At 45.6% G+C, this 20304-nt stretch overlaps 1 protein-coding gene and 2 long non-coding RNA genes across 6 annotated transcripts in view; 2 read left to right on the forward strand and 1 right to left on the reverse strand.

Annotated features, from left to right (window-relative positions):
• LOC310702832 overlaps positions 1–20304 on the forward strand; it is a 311903-nt gene that overhangs the window by 256573 nt on the left and 35026 nt on the right. The gene's annotated exons all lie outside the window — the stretch shown is intronic.
• Positions 1–20304, forward strand: part of TTC7A (tetratricopeptide repeat domain 7A) — a 183744-nt gene that overhangs the window by 122967 nt on the left and 40473 nt on the right. For 3 of the 4 annotated variants that reach the window (XM_083494305.1, XM_083494306.1, XM_083494307.1), the window contains exons 17-19: positions 3959–4056; positions 7139–7273; positions 18514–18716. In XM_083494305.1, the coding sequence (XP_083350431.1) occupies positions 3959–4056; positions 7139–7273; positions 18514–18716 (436 nt within the window). Of the gene's footprint in view, positions 1–3958; positions 4198–4503; positions 5391–7138; positions 7274–18513; positions 18717–20304 lie in introns of those variants that run through there. The other variant, XM_083494308.1, reaches the window with a different exon arrangement.
• Positions 1548–6237, reverse strand: LOC310702902. The gene is made up of 3 exons (XR_014523769.1): positions 5466–6237; positions 3884–4053; positions 1548–3114 (listed from the first exon to the last, which is right to left on the reverse strand). It is a non-coding gene; the product is annotated as an uncharacterized lncRNA (long non-coding RNA).

The raw sequence follows: 20304 nt of genomic DNA on the forward strand, positions 1-20304 counted from the left end.
GGCTTATCATGACATGCAAAACAGGTCAGAGTCAGTGGATCTTGTCCAGAGATTCTTAAGAACCTGGAGTTGATCTTGACTCCAACTGTTATCCTGCAGGGAGGATTCTTACAGCCTCCCCCCCCCCTTTTAAGGCCTCACATGATTAACATCAGGGGATGCGGGTGGCGCTGTGGGTTAAACCACAGAGCCTAGGGCTTGCCGATCAGAAGGTCGGCAGTTCGAATCCCCGCGACGAGCTCCTGTTGCTCAGTCCCAGCTCCTGCCTACCTAGCAGTTTGAAAGCACGTCAAAGTGCAAGTAGATAAATAGGTACTCCTTCGGCGGGAAGCTAAATGGCGTTTCCATGCGCTGCTCTGGTTTGCCAGAACGGCTTAGTCATGCTGGCCACATGACCCGGAAGCTGTACGCCGGCTCCCTCAACCAATAAAGCAAGATGAGCGCCACAACCCCAGAGTCGGCCACGACTGGATCTAATGGTGAGGGGTCCCTTTACCTTTATCTTTATGATTAACATAGCTATGTGTGGGCAAGCAGGCTAATAAACTTTACTGTAGGCTAGTAATCTTTCTCAACTTATTTGCAAGGCTACCTGCGGGAGAGCAATGCTTCTAGATTTTTGAAGTTCATCTTTGGTGTTTCATGTTCCTCAAAAAATGAGAAAGGATATAAAGAACAACAGTGGCAAGAGTTAAGCACATGAGGTTGCAATTCTGCACGCACTTAAATGTTTGCAAATCCTATGGAGGGCAGTAGGACTTACAAGCATGTAAGTGGGTCCAGGATTACTCTATATATATGTGCCTGACTAAGAGACCTGAAATTTGTAGAAACTATTAAGCATCTGGCAGCAAGTGCATGAACTGGTGTTACTTTATACCACTTGGAAAGGAGGAGGCAGTGTCATGTAACCAGTCGGGTTTATAAGAACCAGAGCCTCCGAAATAATAACCGTTGTTGCAGCCATGTCTTGGTTGTAGACTGGCAAGTATGGATCCTAAATCTGAACAGGATCACCAGCCCCACCACTGGGAAGCGGGACTGTCCTTCCATCATATCTCTCTCTCTCTCTCTCTCTCTCTCTCTCTCTCTCTCTCACACACACACACACACACACACACACTCACACAATATTACACCTCAACCCACAAATTGTTGTCCACAATTGTTGTCCAGGGCTACACTGTACCTGTTGCTGGATTTCAAATCAGGCAAAATAACAGATTAGACTATCATGCAGCGGTTCTCAAACTGTGGGCCCCCAGGTGTTGTTGGATTACAACTCCCATCATCCCCTGAGCTCTGGCCTTGCTAGCTAGGGGTGATGAGAGTTTTAGTTCAACAACATCTGGGGACCCACAGGTTGAGAAAGGCTGGATTAGAGCTAATCTGAAGTCATCCCCAACTGGGCCAGATTGCTTGCCAAATTCCACCACCGCCATCACACAAACCCATATAAATTGGCCCTGGAAAAGAAGCCACCACGGTTGGCGCATCATGATCCTCTTTATCTCAGTGTCATGGGTTCAGTCCTCATGTTGGGTGAAAGATTCCTGCATTGGAGGGAGTAGGACTAGATGACCCTTTTGATCCCTTTCAGCTCTATAGTTCTATGGTACCCCAGGTAAGCTGTAGCCAGGTAGTGATGCCAGGACTTCTTGCAAGTGTGCCTAGAGACCAGCTCTGCCACAGGTTTTCCTTGGGGCCCAGGCAGCAACTTCTGCTGCTTCTCTCCAGCTGTGTTCTATGTGGTCATTTATTGTTATTTTTTATGCAGAATTTTTCTTTAAGAAATGAAGTAAAACATGATTGCTGCTGTAATTTGAATTTCCAGTCCTATATTTACACCACCTGAAAGTGTTTCCACAGCCCAACTTGCGCATAGGCAGCGAGTTCTCTGATCCTTGCGCAAATTGACACTTGGCCCCTGCCGCTTGTTCCTGCCTGGTGATTTGCAGATCAGGTTACAGTTACGAACTCTTAAGTTCATAACTGCCCTTGAAGATGCTGCAGAAACTTCAATTAGCGCAAAAGGCTGCCACCCGTGCTGTTGACAGGTTTGAGCCGGCATTCTCGTACATGCCACTTATCTGAAGGCAACGGCGTGGGCTGCCAGTTAATAGACAAGCCAGGTTGAACTGGGCCCTGGGAAACCAGGGTTCAAATCCCCACTGGGTGACCTTGGGCCATCCACTGTCTCTCAGCCTATCCTACCTCACAGGGTTGTCACACAGATAAAATAGGGAGGGGGAGAACCATGTACACCGTTTGAGCTCCTTGGAAGAAAATTGTGGTATAAATGTGGCAAATAAATGTCCAGGCCTAGTTCAAGATGCTGGTTTTGATCTTTAAAACCCTTCTGAACCTCTGACCAACACTTAAGTTCCTCACAGAAGCTTAGGTTCAGTTGACCTCCATACAAATCAAGGCCTTTTCTGTTGGAGGCTCCTGCGCTCTGGAATATTCTCCAGTAGGAAGCAGATATGATTCTCTTTCTGTTGTCTCTTTAGAGGCATAATGCATCTGGCTGTTAACCAGAAGGTTGGTGGTTCGAGCCCACCCAGGGGTGGCTGGCGTGCAGTGAAATATTTTTTATAGGGGAACAGTTAGGGCCAGAGCAGCTAGCTTGCGAGCAGCATTGGGGGGGGGGGTCGATGTCATGTGTGTGACATTCTAACATAATGCACATGAGCATCGCGCCTCCTTCCCTAAGCTGAGCAGAAGCTTCCAGAAGGCTTTGTGAAGGAGGTGCCAGGGCTCTGACATGTCTATGGAACCATCCTGCCTCTTTCCAAAAGCCGACAGGTAAGTGGGAGTTAGGATTGCAGCCTGAAGTGTGTGTGTGTGTGTGTGTGTGTGTGTGTGTGTGTGTGTGTGTATTTTACTGTTTTAGTTGATGATTTCAAATTCTTGGTGATTTCCTATTTTTTTAAAAAAAGGGGGGAACAATTTTGACATTTCTTTGGTGGCAGTATGTTCCTCTCCCCCTCCCTATTTAAATCAATGTCTTCTTCTTCCTCTTCTTCTTCTTCATGGAGAAGATGGAAATTTCAGGCAAGGCAATCTCTCGCTATGATGGGCAGCCTCATAAACCCATTTATCTATTTCAGCAAGCTGTTTCGAACAGAAATATCATAGAAAAGAGAGAAATAAATAAATAAATAATGATGTCTCTTTTTATTAAAAAAATAATAATTCTTTATCCTATAAAGTAAGTAATAGTGTTATACAAATAAGAGGGTGATAACAACAACAACAGTCCTCAAAATGAGAATATGTAAGCCACAGGAAAAAAAGAAAAAGTTATTAACAAGATATAAAAGATAGCTGCAACATTGAAGGAAAAAACCATGAAAATTACTGTTCCGGAAACAGATAAATGTGGCTCATTTCTCTCTAAACCTATCAATGTGCTGCCTAAAACAACTCCTTCAAAAATAGGTTAATTATGTTAGTCAAGCCGTGCCCCAGATATTATTATTATTATTATTATTATTATTATTATTATTATTATTAGAGCCAGGTAAACATAATTTGATTTCCGACCGACCGTGGGTGGAAATGAGATCTCCACTCTTACGCAATGAGGAAAAGGAGAGGCAAGCCAGATTTCCGGAGGGACTAAACTATGCTTGACTAAAATGTGCCAAATTCCTCAGAGCTGCGTCCATCACCAGCAGCAGCGTCTCCACATCGCCTTGCTAGTTTGCTCTGTCAGAATGCCTCGCAGGGGCGTTGCTTGTGTGACACAACCAATTCCCATCTCTTCAACAGAAATTCCCCCCCCCCCCCCACACGGTGCATTCTGACAGCTGCTATCACATACGCACAGATGTTTTCAGCTTTCAGAGCTGGTGGCAATTGGATGAGATATGATGCTCACTTGGTAGGCCTGTTCCTCCTGCGCTTCCCATAAACAACCATCCGTCACCTTGTGGCCATTGTCATTCCCTTGCAGTGATCTGGAGAAGGAAAGCAGCCTGGCCGAGGCACCGCCAATCAAGAAACACAACAGCATGTATCTCACTCTCCCCGATGCCCATGACACCGACTCTGGTAAGAGAAACAAAGCAGAAAATGTCTGGCAGCCCGAACCCAGCGCAGACATTCGCATGAAGGTAGACTTCCTATCCAGGATTTGTGAAGCGGCTTCCTGGCAGCAGGCTGTTTATTCCCATGAGTGTGACGTGAGGGATTGTTGGTGTTTAGTCGTTTAGTCGTGTCTGACTCTTCGTGACCCCATGGACCAGAGCACGCCAGGCACTTCTGTCTTCCACTGCCTCCCGCAGTTTGGTCAAACTCATGTTGGTAGCTTCGAGAACACTGTCCAACCATCTCATCCTCTGTCGCCCTCCATCTTTCCCAGCATCAGGGTCTTTTCCAGGGAGTCTTCTCTTCTCATGAGATGGCCAAAGTATTGGAGCCTCAGCTTCAGGATCTGTCCTTCCAGTGAGCACTCAGGGCTGATTTCCTTAAGAATGGAGAGGATTGATCTTCTTGCAGTCCATGGGACTCTCAAGAGTCTCCTCCAGCACCATAATTCAAAAGCATCAATTCTTCGGCGATCAGCCTTCTTTATGGTCCAGCTCTAACATCCATACATACGTGAGGGATATATTCACTAAATAATCGAATATTTCTCTGAGCAAGCAAAGCAACCGCCCACAGAGGAGGTTGCCTGTTGAGTTTCAATGCTCATCATGGCGAATTTCCAATCTGACTCTGTTGGGGTGGGTGATAACAACAACAACTATTATATTTATATTTATAATGCTACCTATCTGATGGGTTGCCCCAGCCACTCTGGGCGGCTCCCAACAAAATACTAAAAACACAATAAAACATCAACCATTAAAAACGTCCTTGAACAGGGCTGCCTTCAGATGTCTTATAAAAGTCAAATAGTTGCTTATTTCCTTGACACCTGACAGGTGGGCGCTCCACAGATCAGGCGCCACTAGCAAGAACTCCCTCTGCTTGGTTCTCTGTAGTTTCGCTTCTCGCAGTGAGGGAACTGCCAGTAGGCCCTTGGAGCTGGACCTCAGTATCTGGGGATAAATGATGAGGGTGGAGACACTCCTTCAGGTATACTCAACCGAGGCTTGTGCCTACCTTAAAGCCCTGCAGGCTTGGGATCCAGGTGTCAGTAGACATGCTCTCTCCCTAAACCCATCAATGAATTATGAACACAATACATGAACTCTTAAAATCCTGAAGAGGCTTCTCAATAGACAAGGGTGAAGCCTAGTCCCATGTACAGCAATGGAATACCCCAAAATTATTGTTATTATTTATTAAATGTGTACACATCCCTATGCCCATGGGTCTCAGGGTGGTTCACAACATAAAATCACAATATAAAAAGACAAAATACATATTAAAAATAAAAACAAGAACGAACTAATCCCCTCCTCCCCAACACATTTTAAAAGGGCATTGGATGTCAATCAAAAATAGATGCCCACTTAATATATACAGGTCACCGAACAGCTTTTCCTGGGGCCAAATTTGCATGTAATGGCTGGGATGTAATTGGGCACCAAGGGAAGGCACAGGGAGGTCTGTTGTTGCCTTGGCAAAGTTCCAACCTGACCTGGAAGCTTTTATTGTTCTTCCAGGTCAAGGGGAGCCAATGGCTGGCCTGGGCAGGCAGAGACATTCCAGAACCTAGGGACACTTAAGCCCCTAGGAAACCATTCATTGTGGAGCCCTGGTAGCTCACCATGTTAGGTACAAGTCTTTGAATCAGATGGTTACTGGTTCTACTCCCGGGAGATCCTGACACTGAGCTTCCGGATGGCAGGCTTTATAAATTTGTATTTTCTTTTAAGATCAGCATTCATATAGCTAGCTGTTCTTTCAGAAAGCCTTTTCCTTAGCTGCATAGGAATGTGTCTCCATGAACAGCTCCTGTCCTTCTGAAAGAACTTTTAAATGATTCAGCCACATCAGTAGGGACCAGCTGTAGGTATTTCTTCCACAGAATCAGCCCCATCTATGTGTCTGGGTTGTTTAAACAAACCCCAGCCATGGTAGGAGCATCTAAAAGACAGTGTTGCCTGTGAATATGGTGGGAAACATGTGTAAATAAAATCTATTTTCTGATCACTGTGTGGAGTTAGCTTTTCTTGGCTGTCTGCAGAGCATAATGTTATCTGTGTGAGCGGTAGCCCCTCCGTGAGATCTAAAGTTCTGTCCAATTATAACAATTTTTAAAAACACACACAAACAAATACAGGGTCCAGTTCTCTATATCATTTTATACCATTTACTTTGTATGCTGAAGTTGCATCAGAATACAGCATTTTGGCACCGGGCACACAACCTAGCTTCTGAAAAATATATAAGCTTTGTACTGAGTTCCTGACCATTTTTCGTCCTAGCTTACTACTGTCTCCTCTGCCAGTTGGTAACCGTCCTGGGTCTCAGCCTTGTTTTCTTTCCCAGCCATGCTCCCTTACCCATTTCTCTGGAAATTAACTGGCATTTTACTGGAAATGCCAGGAATTCAGCCTGCTAATCTGCTGAGCTAGTTAGTTTCCGGTTCTCAGAGTTGTGAAGCTGTTCTTGAAGAGGTGTGGTCAATGCCTGCTTGAAATCTAGAAAGCTTGTTTTGCCGCTGTTTAACATTTGTGGCTGCTCGGAAGCATAGTGCCATGTTTTCCCTCACAACAAGCAAAGCCAAAATAAAATATGAAAAAAAATAGCTGAACGAAGTGGAGAAAATATGCCAAGTGTTGTGCAAATGTACAGAAGTTTAAATCATATATACAAACCTCAGAATCCAACTTCTGGTTCACAGATTTAATTTATTTAAGACAGGTATGGCCAAACTTGGCCCTCCAGCTGTTTTTGGGACTACAACCCCCATTATCCCTGACCACTGGTCCTGTTAGCTAGGGATGATGGGAGTTGTAGTCCCAAAACATCTGGAGGGCCAAGTTTGGCCATGCCTGCTTTAAGACAAACACGGGTCTGGGCTCTTCTGGAAAGCTGCCTAATATACATATTTTCACCCTTGGTTTAGATCAGGAATGGAGAAAGGAGCTCACTCCCCACCTCCATTAGCTAAAGAACAATATTTTGATTGGATAACTAGATGAGTGTTTTTTGAGTGTATTTATTTGTTTGTTTTCAGGCTCCCAGCGAGCATCTTCCATTGCAGCCTCGCGGCTGGAGCAGGCCATGTCTGAATTCACCATGCACAGCACAGCCTTGAAGCAAGGGCCTATGCAGCTGTGGACGACTCTGGAACAGATTTGGTTGCAGGCTGGTAAGTCTGCTTATTCTTTTTAAGACGGTTCCATACAGTGCTGTTTTCCTAGATAAAGAGGTGCCGGAACTCACTATGAACACCTCCCTTGTTCTCTTACAATTGCAATGGCGGCCACCTGAGAGGTGCCGGAACTGAGTTCCGGTGAGTTCCTGCTGGAAAAAACCCTCTGGTGCAATGTATCAGGTTTGTTTTTAGCTGGTGACAGCCCTTTATGGCAAAAAAGTGGTTGTTTATATTATTATTATTATTATTATTATTATTATTATTATTATTATCACAGTGGTACCTCGGGTTACATACGCTTCAGGTTACAGACTCCGCTAACCCAGAAATAGTGCTTCAGGTTAAGAACTTTGCTTCAGGATGAGAACAGAAATTGTGCTCTGGAGGCGCAGCGGCAGCAGGAGACCCCATTAGCTAAAGTGGTGCTTCAGGTTAAGAACGGACCTCCGGAACGAATTAAGTACTTAACCCGAGGTACCACTGTATTATTATTGATTTCTATACCACCAGTGGCATAGCGTGGGGGGTGCAGGGGGGGCCGACCGCACCGGGCGCAGCATCTGGGGGTTAGGGTGCGCAAATCCACGGGTTAGGGGGCGCAAATTACTTGCCTTGCCCCGGGTGCTGACAACCCACGCTACGCCACTGTATACCACCCTTCATCTGAGGATCACAGGGCAGTTTACAATATAAAAACACAAAAGTACATAACATAGTAACAAACAAAAAGAATACCCCTCCACACATACCCATTTAAAAGGCTTCTTAACAGTAAGAGCAATTTAAGGATGGAATCAATTGCCTAGCCGTGGGACAGTGGGCTCTCCCTCACATCTTCAAACAGGGACTAAGCTGCCATCTCTTGAAAGTAATCTTACCTTTGAACTTCCTGCTCTGAATGGATTAAGCTTAAGACCTTTTTCAACTCTGGTTCATTCCATTCCAACTCTACGAATGCTTTCTATTCCAGTGTTCACCCCATTCTGTTATTAGTTATTATAAAGCACCTCTGTTTTTTAGGGACTGTACAAAAATTAAGAAAACCGCACAGTCCCTCCCCAAAGGCATTACAACCTATTAGTCTCAATGCAAAAGGGCAGAATGGGGACAGTTTACAGGGATACGTACCAGAAAACAAGGGTCATTCCTAGTAAACAGGGACCTTAGGAGAAGGTGAAGTATTTGGCAATCTGTTTCCCCCAGAATTTCGTTGGCTATTGTCTGAGAGCTGCTGCAACTCTTTGCATATCAAAACTTTCTTTTCCCAGCCCATAAGCCTCGTTTCCTAAGCTGACCCCTATTCCTTCTGCTTGTAATACTGTATTATTTTAAGCCTTTTCACTTGACTGCAATGCCCCAGTCCGCTTCCACTGCTGGTTCTCTCTGAGCTAAGCCCATGCTTTACCAAATATGGCCACTCGCAGAAGACTTTGCTCCAGTAATTCGATCCCTGGCTTGGCCGAATGCCCTCCGTGTGGAGCCTTGCAGACCTCGCCAGGTAGACCATTTCTCCGTCTTTCACAGCGCCGGGGCAAAGGCAGGACTGAAATACCTCTGCATTCTCCCTTCGAATTCTCCAGCAAAACTGAGCAAACCATTTCCGATTCCCTGGGAGAAAATTAGATATTTGCCCTTAAAGAAATATTGGCACGAATACACCATCAGTGTGCACTGCAGTTGGAATGGAGGGTAGTCATAGCACAGCGAGCTGATGGAAAACATCTGTTCTAACCATGTTGTGTGTACAGTAGGAGCATTTTAAATGTATTTATTTATTTTATTTGTGATGGACAGATTAGTGTGAGCCTAGATTTCAGATTAGGAGCAAAGGTGGGGTTATATCGACAGCCGGCGAACTTTACAAAGTCAGGGGCTGGAATGTTTGTCTCCAGGTTGCCCACAACTGCACTGGCAGACTCCGCTGCTTCTCTAGGGAATACCGGTCAGCGTGTGGGTCAGTCGCTGCTGGCCCTCCTTCCCACTTCCAGGCAGACATGCTGCTCTACAACCAGTCAATCACCTTTGCTTACAGTTACAGCTCCCTTCCCTATGAAATGGCTTTGCCATGACCAAGGAGCCCAGTGTGGTGCTAGTAACCCAACTCTGAGCATAAACACAGCAGACGGTTTTCTGCATCACCTAAGCCTCCTTTCTGCTAGAGCTTCGGGTGGGCAGCCTTCAGTTTGCAGGGATTACAGATGCCACCTTAGATGGTTTACAGTGGGGTAGCTAAATTCATGGAGGATATGGCTATCGTAGCTTCTAGTCATGATGGCTAAATTCTTCCTCCTGGGTCAAAGGCAGCATGCCTCTGAATGCCGCCAGCTTCTGTGAAACAACAGCACTCAAGCCCTGCTTGTGCTCTTCCTATAATATTCTGGCCACAGGATCCCAGATTAGATAGGTCCTCTGTCTGATATGGCAGGGCTTTTCTTAAAATCTTAGATTACAACGGGGGGAGAAATATGTTTTAGGTTCACCTCCTTAGCTGTGGTTTTAGAAGGCCACAGGGACCATAATTTGGCCTCCATAATTTGGTCTGTCCACCATGTCTCTCTGCTAATTCACCTGAGCAGGGCAGTCTGTTTTGTAACTTTGCACTGTCTTGTTTAATTAGGCTACCTATCCATAGCCACCTGTGTTCAGAGCTTGGGTTACAGGGGTGGGGGCAAATGATGCCTAGTCTGCTTATTTGCTGATATGGCTTCCTAAGGACCTGCTTTTAGAAGGCTATGAAAGGACACGATGTGGGAAAAACTGGGAAGAATGAGCGGTGAGAACTGTGGAATCCATGAAGTCCTTACCTATCTTCCCTGCCCCCTCCTAATTCAAGCACTGTAGTCGAGGGAGGAAGTGTCTTGGAAAAGACCCAATAAAAACATCTGTATGCAAACTGCAAGGGGACACATAGAAGCTTCCTTGGTAGGGATCTAAGGAGAAGCAAACTAGTTCAGCATCTTAGAGAGAAGGAAGTGCTTCCAATCAGTCCTGGGTGTCGGAGGGCCCTTGAATCTCCTAAGGTTCTACATTGGCCGGTTTGCATCTTGCTTTCACAACCTAGCTGGGAGAAGAAAAGTACATTTACTGCATAAACTCTGCCATGAATTTCTGAGACCTTGCAGTGGCTGGTGGGGGATTCTGATGATGATGAGTCTCAGGCTGTTTCCTGAAAAGGAAAACCAGAGGTCTCCTGTTTGAGAACTTCCTGGTTAGAGGACATGGCCCTGCCTCCATCCTTTAACTAAGAGGATGAGTCTCCTTCAGTGCCTCCCATCTCTCCAACCTCACAGAACTGCAACATTAGGCGAGGAGCTCTACAGCCCAGCCTGCTCTTCCAGGGAGGCAGAGCTTACCCCACCAGCCATTTTTGCCAGCCTCCATAAGGCCTCTGTTGGCTTTCGTTTCTACTGGAACAACATCTTCTTATAGCTACCTTAAAAGGAAAGAGCTTCAGCCAGCTCGCTTGGAGCTATCCAGAGTCCTATTTTTGTCTGTCATCTGTGTAAGCAGGCTTCTGACTGGACGTCCCCTGCTTTGGTGTGACTTGACTTTGCCTAACTTGCCTGGACTTTGCCTACTTGATCTGGCCTTGGCTATTGTAGTTTGGCTTTGTCTATCTTGATGAGCCTTTATTTTGCCAGATTCTACCTGCCTCCCACACAAGACTCAAGTACCCATGGAACAGGATAAATTCAGCAACATCAACTCTATCCCTCCTTCCCCCCTACCTGCAGTGGCTACTAAAGGACTGGAGGCCTTGGGTCTCAGGTGGTTCATTCTGCAGAAATCCACTTTTTTAAAAAACAGACAAAAATCAGAATTGCTTCTGCCTATGCAGTGCTGGGGAGAATGATTCTTGACATCAGCTTTGGAAAGCGTCCAGAGGTACAGAGCAATTGGCATTTTACATGAGCCAGCAATAAGCTCTGCTCCTTTTTATTGTGCATCAGTGGCAAGTTGACATGGTTTGTCCAGCAACAAAAGGCTGTCAGAAGTAATACAAGTCAAGCAATAGCTTTGCATGTCTTCTGCAGAGGGCAGGCAATCTATGGAGCGTTTGCTACTGTTCTCAGGAAATGGAGGCGAAGCAGCGATCAAACCATTTATTCCCCCAATCTGGTACCCTCCAGATGTTGTTGGACTACAACTCCCACCATCCCTGGCCATTGGCCAAGCTGGCTGTGGCTGATGGGAGTTGGAGTCCAAATATATGGAGGTCACCAGGTTGGGAAAGGCTGCATTAAGGATACCTACTTCTGAACCCAGGAATGTTCTTGTCACTTGGAAAGGCCTCTTTCTATGTTGCCAAGCTTGGGATTTTGCAATTCTCGTTGTGCTTCTCCAGGAGATCTATGGAGATCATCTCCTCCCCCTTCTCTTCCTCCTCCTCAGAAGGAGGTCATGAGACCTACAGGGCAAATTGTCTTGCATTGAGATCATTATCTAAGGTGTTACCATCCGGGAAGACTGTGGGGGCCTAATAGGATATGGCACCTTCTTCAAAACAGCATTAAGCCCCCACAAAATAAATAAATGGCTAGCTAATAATTTTTTGCAATGAATCTTGCTTTTCCGCACATAACTACTGATGGTATTTCTGACATGTGGAAGAAAAAGAAATCAAACCCTCCTTCCAAAATATATCATGTATGCAGTCTCCTTGTATGGTTGGCCTGGAGGTGACATTTACTCATCCCGGGTCATCTAACCAACAGAGATTTACAAGCCTAATTCAAACAGTTTGTCGTTCTTCCAATCTGATTTCTGCTGAGCGCTCTGTAAATTAGTTCCATAGATTAGAAGTGCTTCTGGTTCAACAGTAAGCAGAATGAATGACTAATAGGAGCATACAATTAAATTTCTTGGAAGCACAGGTTTATTGCAAGCCAAAACAATCTCCCTTTGTCATACCATTTTTCTTCCTTGTTGGCTAGACGTGCATCCTTTCTCTGTTCAGCTGCCCCTTTCCCTCTCCTTCTGTCAGAAAGATTCTGTCTCTTGTTTTGTTCTTAATTCAAAGTAGCCAAGTTGCAGATCTACTTTCCCACATCCACAAAATCAACGTTGTGCAAATTAAGCCTCCCATGCCATCCTTTAAGGATTATCATTCCCCTAGCAAGTACATGGGCTGGGCCTTCAATTAGCCTTGCTGCCTTGTCATTCTTGTTACACTTCTGGCTTTGATTTTGATTTTTTTGGTCTTTAAATGTTTAAATGAAGAGGCTTGATAGGCCCCCACAAATTCATAGCAGTAAAAGGCTGGAAAGGGCTGCTTAGCTCCCTCTCCATCCCCCTTCTTCCCATCCTCCCCCCAATCATTTCTTTTTCTTTTTTGCAAGTGGAATTATATTGTTGGTTGCTAACAGATTGACGAATATGGTAATGCCCTTATGCAATATTCCTCCTGCTATCCTCATTTAGCTCCCAACTCTGCAAGATACTTCAGCACGTGCGCGCCTAGCATTTATGCATGTGAATTAAGCCCACTGGTTTTCATGCTCAGGGTTCTCCGGGTGTTTAAACACCTCTCTGGAAAGCAGGGGACGGGAAACCCTTTTCAGCCACAGGGCCCCATTACCTCACATCCAACCTTCCAGAGCCACATGCCGGTGTGGTGGGTGGAGCCAAAGTCCAAAGTGGGTGGGGCAATGCATAGTATCGTAGAATTGCCGAGTTGGAAATGCTTGGAAGGCAGCTCTGCTTTCCCACCAACCAGAAGGGACCCTGAGGCTCATCTAGAAGCCTTCCTGCACTGCAGGAATCCTGCCCACAGCCATCCCTGGTTGGGTTCGAACCAGCAACCTTCTGGTGAACAACCAGATGCACTGACCCCTCGCACCAAGTGTCTGCATGTGACTCTTAGCTTTGTACAGTAGGCGACTGTGGCATTTGCCCTCCTAGGTGTGTGACATCATACTGGGTTCGTAAGGAAAGGGTTAACTAATTGTAAAATGACTAACCAATGGGAACCCAAGGGGAGGAGTTAGAGTTAGGGTGGTTGAGAAGTCAGAAGTCTGGAGTTAGAGAAGAGATAGAGAGGATAAGTCTGTGGGTTGGGCTAGTCTGATGTGAGAGAGTGAGAGAATTTGTTAAGAGGAGTCAGTCAAACAGTTGAGATAATCAGTCAGAAGGTATTAGGAAGTTATAGGCCAGTAAAGAAACTAAGGTTAAGAAACTGACAGGAATATTATCTGAGAAACCATAAACTTGTTAATGCTTATAAAATAAACTTGTTTATTTGGTTCAGTTTTAACAACTGTCTGGACTAGGTGTTTTACCCGAGAGTAACGGCTTGGTGGCAGCGGGGAAGCGAGCACAGCGATCAATAGACCGTTAAACGTCCGGGGACCCTGTGTGATCGCCACAGCGACATTCCACCCACACAAAAATCAGGTCTCTACTCATACACACACACCATTTGCAGTGAGCAAGAAGCAAGATTGCAATTCAAGGACAGATCCTTGTTTGGCTAAAGCAGTCAACGAGGATAGAAAGCAGGGCTGGTGACGGAGGATGGCAAGGGACAGCTACAAATGCAGAGAGGGTCACTTTTGATTCCTGGGCCGGAGGTTCTCCTCACCCCTGCTGAAAAGGGGCAAGAGGAATGTTGTGGTCCAGAGCTGTGGCCATGCTTTATTTTGGCCTTGGAAGGGATGAGGTTCCTTTGGAGTCTTAAATATCCCACCCTGTCGGTGTTTGCTGAGCTCTAAGCCGGAATCTCCTTTCTTGTGACTTGAGTCCTACCTTCCAGAGAAGGAGGAAACAAGATCTGTTCATTTCAGTGGGTCTACTCAAACATACTTGAATACAGCCCTGATTATTATTGTTATTTTAATAAGCATTAGATTTGAGATAATCAGGCATTGTGCATTCACCAAGCGAAGCACCAACTACCCCAGCCAGCAATGGACCTGAATGTTGCTAGCCAAGACAAGGAAAAGCCCAGCTTGCAGCTGATGACTCCCATACTTCCAAAATGGTTGACGCCAAGTGAAAACATGTGGTCGCTTTTCTGCATTGCAAATAATAATAATAATAATTTATTATTTATGCCCCACCCAGCTGGCTGGGCTTCCCCAGCCACTCTGGGCGGCTTCCAACAAAATATTAAAATGCAATAATGCATCAAACATTAAAAGCTTCTCTAAACAGGACTGCGTTCAGATGTCTTCTAAAAGTCTAGTAGTTGTTCTCTTTGACATCTGGTGGGAGGGTGTTCCACAGGGCGGGTGCCACTACCGAGAAGGCCCTCTGCCTGGTTCCCCGTAACTTGGCTTCTTGCAGTGAGGGAACCGCCAGAAGGCCCTTGTAGTTGGACCTCAGTGTCTGGGTAGAACAATGGGGGTCGAGACGCTCCTTCAAACAGCTATGGATCAGCCTTCTGTTACTTCCTAGCATTACTAGCAAATGTAATGTTGTTTACTCAAAATAGTTTTGCATTTCCTCTCTTACTTCGTTCCACAAGAAGCACAGCCTGTTGTTTTCATGTACCTAGAGGTAAGGTTACGTCCTTTCAGAACATGGCAAGCATGAGCAAGTACACCAAGATTTAGGGCTTTAATAAAAAAAAGATTCTTCCGCTAGTGGTTGTTGTGATGTGCACCCCATGTGAAGACTCCTGGTGTTCTTTGACAGTATTTAATAACATTTGGGAGGCTGATTGGCTCACGCATTGCACGGCTGAAAAGAGTCAGAGGGCTAGAGCTGAAAATAAGGTAACAGTGGCATTGCTTGCAAAAGAAGGGGGGCAATGAGGATTTCAAACCTGGCCAGTTGCCCTAAAGGAAACCAGAGAAAGTGCAATGTAACTTCCCAGTGCCCTTTTGGGTGCTTTTTCTCAAGCCCACATCTCTCTTTATACTCTACCCAGAGAAGCAAGAGGCGTTATCAAGAGTTAAGGAACACATTCCAGCTTTTCCTGTGCTGACAAAAATATCCTGGGCCCACTTACATAAGCCGTGGGCTCCCAATAAGTGAATTCACCAAAAAGAACTAGAGGCGTCTTCTGTTTAGGCTGAGACCAAACCTGAATGGTAATTCTGATTGGCACTTCAGACTTTTATGAGCCTCTGGACCCTGGCTGGTGATTCTTAGCTTTTGCCAGTTCCCTAAGACCGCTGAATAAGGGACGCGGGTGGCGCTATGGGTTAAACCACAGAGCCTAGGACTTGCCGATCAGAAGGTCGGCAGTTCGAATCCCCGCGACGGGGTGAGCTCCCGTTGCTCAGTCCCTGCTCCTGCCAACCTAGCAGCTGGAAAGCACACCAGTGCAAGTAGAAAAATAGGTACCGCTCCGGCGGGAAGGTAAACGGCGTTTCCGTGCGCTGCTCTGGTTCACCAGAAGTGGCTTAGTCATGCTGGCCACATGAGCTGTACGCTGGCTCCCTCAGCCAATAAAGCGAGATGAGCGCCCCAACCCCAGAGTCGGCCATGACTGGACCTAATGGTCAGGGGTCCTTTAAGACCACTGAAGTGAAAGCAAGCTCTGGTGCCTGCCATTACCCGTTGCCAGGCGACCAAGGACCACTGGAGAACCCCTGCCTTCCCAGAACAACATCATGACAAAGGGAAGACCAACCTAGCTCCATCCTCTGGCCTTAGAAGGAGTGGCTGCCAGGAGTTTGCTTCCCCATCCCTGCCAGAAAAAGTAGACTTCAAGTACCAGTTGCCCTTGGACTAGAGAGTTGGAAGTCAGTAAACTCATGTTCCCACCCATCCGTCAAAGAACTAAGGGGTTTGTGGTGAGGTGGCTTTGGGAGTATGGGGTATGGGTTGGTGTTCTTCCCAACTGCTTATAAACTGTCTTGGGAACCATTTGATTGAAAGGTGGGGTATAAGCCTTCAAATTAAAATAAGCAACCTTAGGTCCCCATGCCCTGCCTCTTCTTACTGGTGAACTTGGAAGGAAAAGCCATCTATCTCATTGTTTATTTAAATCATTTCTTTTTTCATTTCATATTGCAGAAACGCCATAGGTGCAGAATAGCCTGAGAAAAAGTGCTCTTAATTTGCCGCCCCACACACGAAGAAATTCGTCAAAGGCCTACACCTTTCCCCTAGTTTAAGGCAACACTTCAGTACAGTCCTGTTCAGGTCTGCTCAAAAGTCAGCCACACTGAGTTCAATAGGACTTACTCCCAGACAAATGTTTATCATATCACATTCTTAGGAATGTAAAATACTTTTTTTGTCCTGTCTCTTGCTACTAATACAGCGGCAATACAAATGGCGTCCAATTCATGCATTAGCATTCTATCTGCTACCTAAAAGTAGATCTGCCAGGCAATGGAATAATCATAATAATTTTTGTTTAAAAAAATGTGTTTCCCCATAGCCATAAACAAGAATTACTGCATTTCTTTCAATGTCAAATATTTCAATTTTAGTGAGATGGTTCAATAAAAACAAAACATATTTTTTCTGAAGGTTTTGTCAAGACTTAATAACATTTGCGCGTAGGGCATAATAAATCTTAGTGTTCACATTAACAAAAATCGATTGATAATGTTAGTGGGTTGCATTAGTATTCTCCTTCAATATTTCTCATTGTGAAAAAGTAACAGAACAATTACTTCTTGTTGAGCAAAGTAAACAGTCGAACGACCTCATTTTTATTAGTCCATTTTTTCCTTTTTTCAAATGGATCTCCCTCTGTTCTGTGTGCACGTGAGTTAAAATAGTCATGAATAATAGACTCTGTTAATGCTTTTAAAATAACTTATAACTGTCGTCTCTGGTGTGCTGGTTTTCTCGATACCCAGCTAAACAAAACTTTTTTCAGCAAAGTGCAGGGAAAGTTTATTAATTTAAAGCATTTTAAAGCTGTTCTTCAGCTATAAAAAGGCTCCCAGAATGGCTTATATGAGGTTGATAACAAACAAGGCAAGGCAGTCCCTCCACCTCAGGCTTACAATCCAAAAGACATGGCACAAAAGGTTAAACCGATGAGGAGGGAAAAGGAAAGCAAGCAACTTCAGACACTGGTTTACTTAAAATCACAAGGTTCTCATAATAGCCATATTGAATGGAAACAATTCAGGGGGAGAAGGAGCCAAAAGCTTCAAAGCATGTCAGTCAGAATTCAGCCGATCTGCCTTGGAAGTGTTTGTGCACAAGTGTGTTGATGTTACAGATATTTCCTTGTTGGGGATGGGAGCTTAACTGCCTGCCTCCAGATTTGACAGTGGTCCATTTTACTGAATTGTCAGGACTATGAGCCTGTGAAAACTTCCAAGTATTAATAGCGCATACCACCCATTTTGCAGAGCCTGCTTCTTTCAAACTTTGTGATAATTGTGCACTTCCCTGCTCTGTAGCAACGTGCATGAGAACTTGCTTTCACCTTGACTCTGCATTCCATTCGCAAAATAGGTTCTGTAGCTTCTTCAACCCGACCATTAGAGCAAGGCTTATAGAGCAGTGGCAAAGTGTTTGCTTTTCACGCCTAGACACCTAAGCTCATCTCCAACGAAATAGGGTTCTCCCTCTTATTTGATGTATTTTACACAATGACTGTGTTCTACCTGCACCGGTAGGCCAGGCATAGGCAAACTTGGCCTGCCAGATGTTTTGGAACTACAATTCCCATCATCCCTGACCACTAGTCCTGTTAGCTAGGGATGATGGGAGTTGTAGTCCCAAATTTTGGGGATGCCTGGTCTTTGGCCTTATCCAGTGGCTGCTTTCCTTATGCTCTTAGGCACTGCCTCTTTTTCCCCCACCTTCTTCTATTACCCACTCCCTTCTTTTTCCTCACATATCAGTTTGTTTAAGCTGTAAATCTGCAGGCGGGATGTTGTCGGTGCTAATTCTACATTTTAACAGTGCTTTGTTTTCTTTGAGGCACTAAAGAAATTACTGTTATTTCCCAGGTGACTGGGGAAGACCCATGCCTGAGAACAAAAGAAAAAGAAAAAGAGATTCCCTTTAATACTTACTTAATTGGGGGGGGGGGGACAGCTAAACTTCAATATCCAGTTTTCTTCTCATTTATGAACCAACCCAGGAGACTGATTGTGTGGCCGGTGAGCAAGCTATGGTTCATGAGTCTGTAAAATACACAAATGCCAGGAAGCACACCTTTTCAAAATCGACACGTCATAAGCGGGGTCGTTTCTCACGAGGCTAACGTCTCGTCCTTAACCAGCATTGTCAATGTTTCAGCTCTACAGGAGGATGCCAGGGGAAACCCATTTAAATGCACCGCTTTGCCTTGTTTCGTTTTTGTTTTGTAGCCGAACTCTTCATGGAGCAGCAGCACCTCAAAGAAGCAAGCTTCTGTATCCAGGAGGCAGCCAGTCTCTTCCCCACATCTCACAGTGTGCTGTACATGCGGGGGAGGCTGGCGGAGATGAACAGCAGCTTGGAGGAGGCTAAGCAACTGTATGATGAGGCACTGACTGTGAACCCAAACGGAGTGGAAATCATGAACTGCCTGGTGAGCATGTATTGGGGGCTCTGATGCAGCTTTGTGTTCTTGTCATATAATGAGGATGTCCTACTGGCGTCGTCAGGGTGGAGGAATGGGATCTGGGGAGACACAGGACAATAGTTATAGTAAGGGAATGCAGGGTCCTTGAACTGTGATTCGATATTTATTTGGAATTCTCAGCATCCTTATCACAGCTGCAACAGATGCTTTGTGTAAATGGAGTGTGTTGTGAAGGGTGAGATCCAGGTGAGATGGTTATCAACAGCAAACACCCTTGCTGTATATGTTACTGGACGCTCCTGGCCCTAAATGTTTGACACTGGGAACATCATCATCATCATAAATTTATTTATACCCCGCCCACTCTGGGCGGCTTCCAACAAAACATTAAAATACAATAGTCTGTCAAACATTAAAAACTTCCTTGAACAGGGCTGCCTTCAGATGTCTTATAAAAGTCAAGCACAGTATTTTTCGCTCTATAAGACGCACCTGACCATAAGACGCACCTAGTTTTAGAGGAAGAGAACAAGAAAACAAATGTTCTCTCCCGCTCTGCTCAGCACCTCTCCAGCAAAGCGCTGAAGAGGCGCAGTGCAGAGAGGGAAAGCTGCACAGTGCCCCTTCAGCAAAGCGGGAGGGGAAATGGAAGGGGCTCCGTTTCTCCTGCCGCTTCGCTGAAGGCGCGCTGTGCAGAGATGAAAAGCTGCGCAGTGGCTCTCAAGCGAAGCGAAGTCAGGAGAGCAAGAGAAAGCAACGCGAAGCCTTCTGAGCACAGTGGGAGCGCTCCCACTGCACTCAGGAGGCTTCGGGCGGCTATCCCTGAAGCCAGGAGAGCAAGAAGGATCGGTGTGCACTGATCCCTCTTGCTCTCCTGGCTTCAGCGAAAGCTGCGCAGCCTGCATTCGCTCCATAAGACGCACACACATTTCCCCTTACTTTTAAGGAGGGGGAAAGTGCGTCTTATAAAGCAAAAAATAAGGTAGTTGCTTATTTCCTTGACACCTAACAGGTGGGCGTTCCACAGAGCAGGTGCCACTACCAAGAATGTCCTCTGCCTGGTTCCCCGTAGTTTTGCTTCTTGCAATGAGGGAACCAACAGAAGGCCCTTGGAGCTGGACCTCAGTATCTGGGGCTAAATGACACGGGTGGTCCTCCTTCAGGTATACAGGACCGAGGCTGTTTAGGGCTTTAAAGATCAGCACAAGCACTTTGAATTGTGCTTGGAAACATACTGGGAACCAGTGTAGATCTTTTAGGACTGGTGTTATATGGTTTTGGTGGCTGCTCCTAGTCACCAGTCTAGCTACCTCATTCTGGATTATTTGTAGTTTCTGAGTCACCTTCAAAGATAGCCCCATGTACAGCACATTGCAGTAGTCCAAGCGGGAGATAACTAGAGCATGTACCACTCTGGCGAGACAGTGTACAGGCAGGTAGGGTTTCAGCTGGTGTACCAGATGGCGCTGGTGGACAGCTGCCTTGAATGCAGAATTAACCTGCACTTGATCATGGACATAGAAGTATTCCTGTATTCCTTCAATACAGGAATATGTAGCTGTCCCTTATGGGGATCGAACCTTCAACCTTGGCA

Source organism: Podarcis liolepis (assembly GCF_965112155.1).
Source record: "Podarcis liolepis genome assembly, chromosome: 3".
NCBI lineage: Eukaryota > Metazoa > Chordata > Lepidosauria > Squamata > Lacertidae > Podarcis > Podarcis liolepis.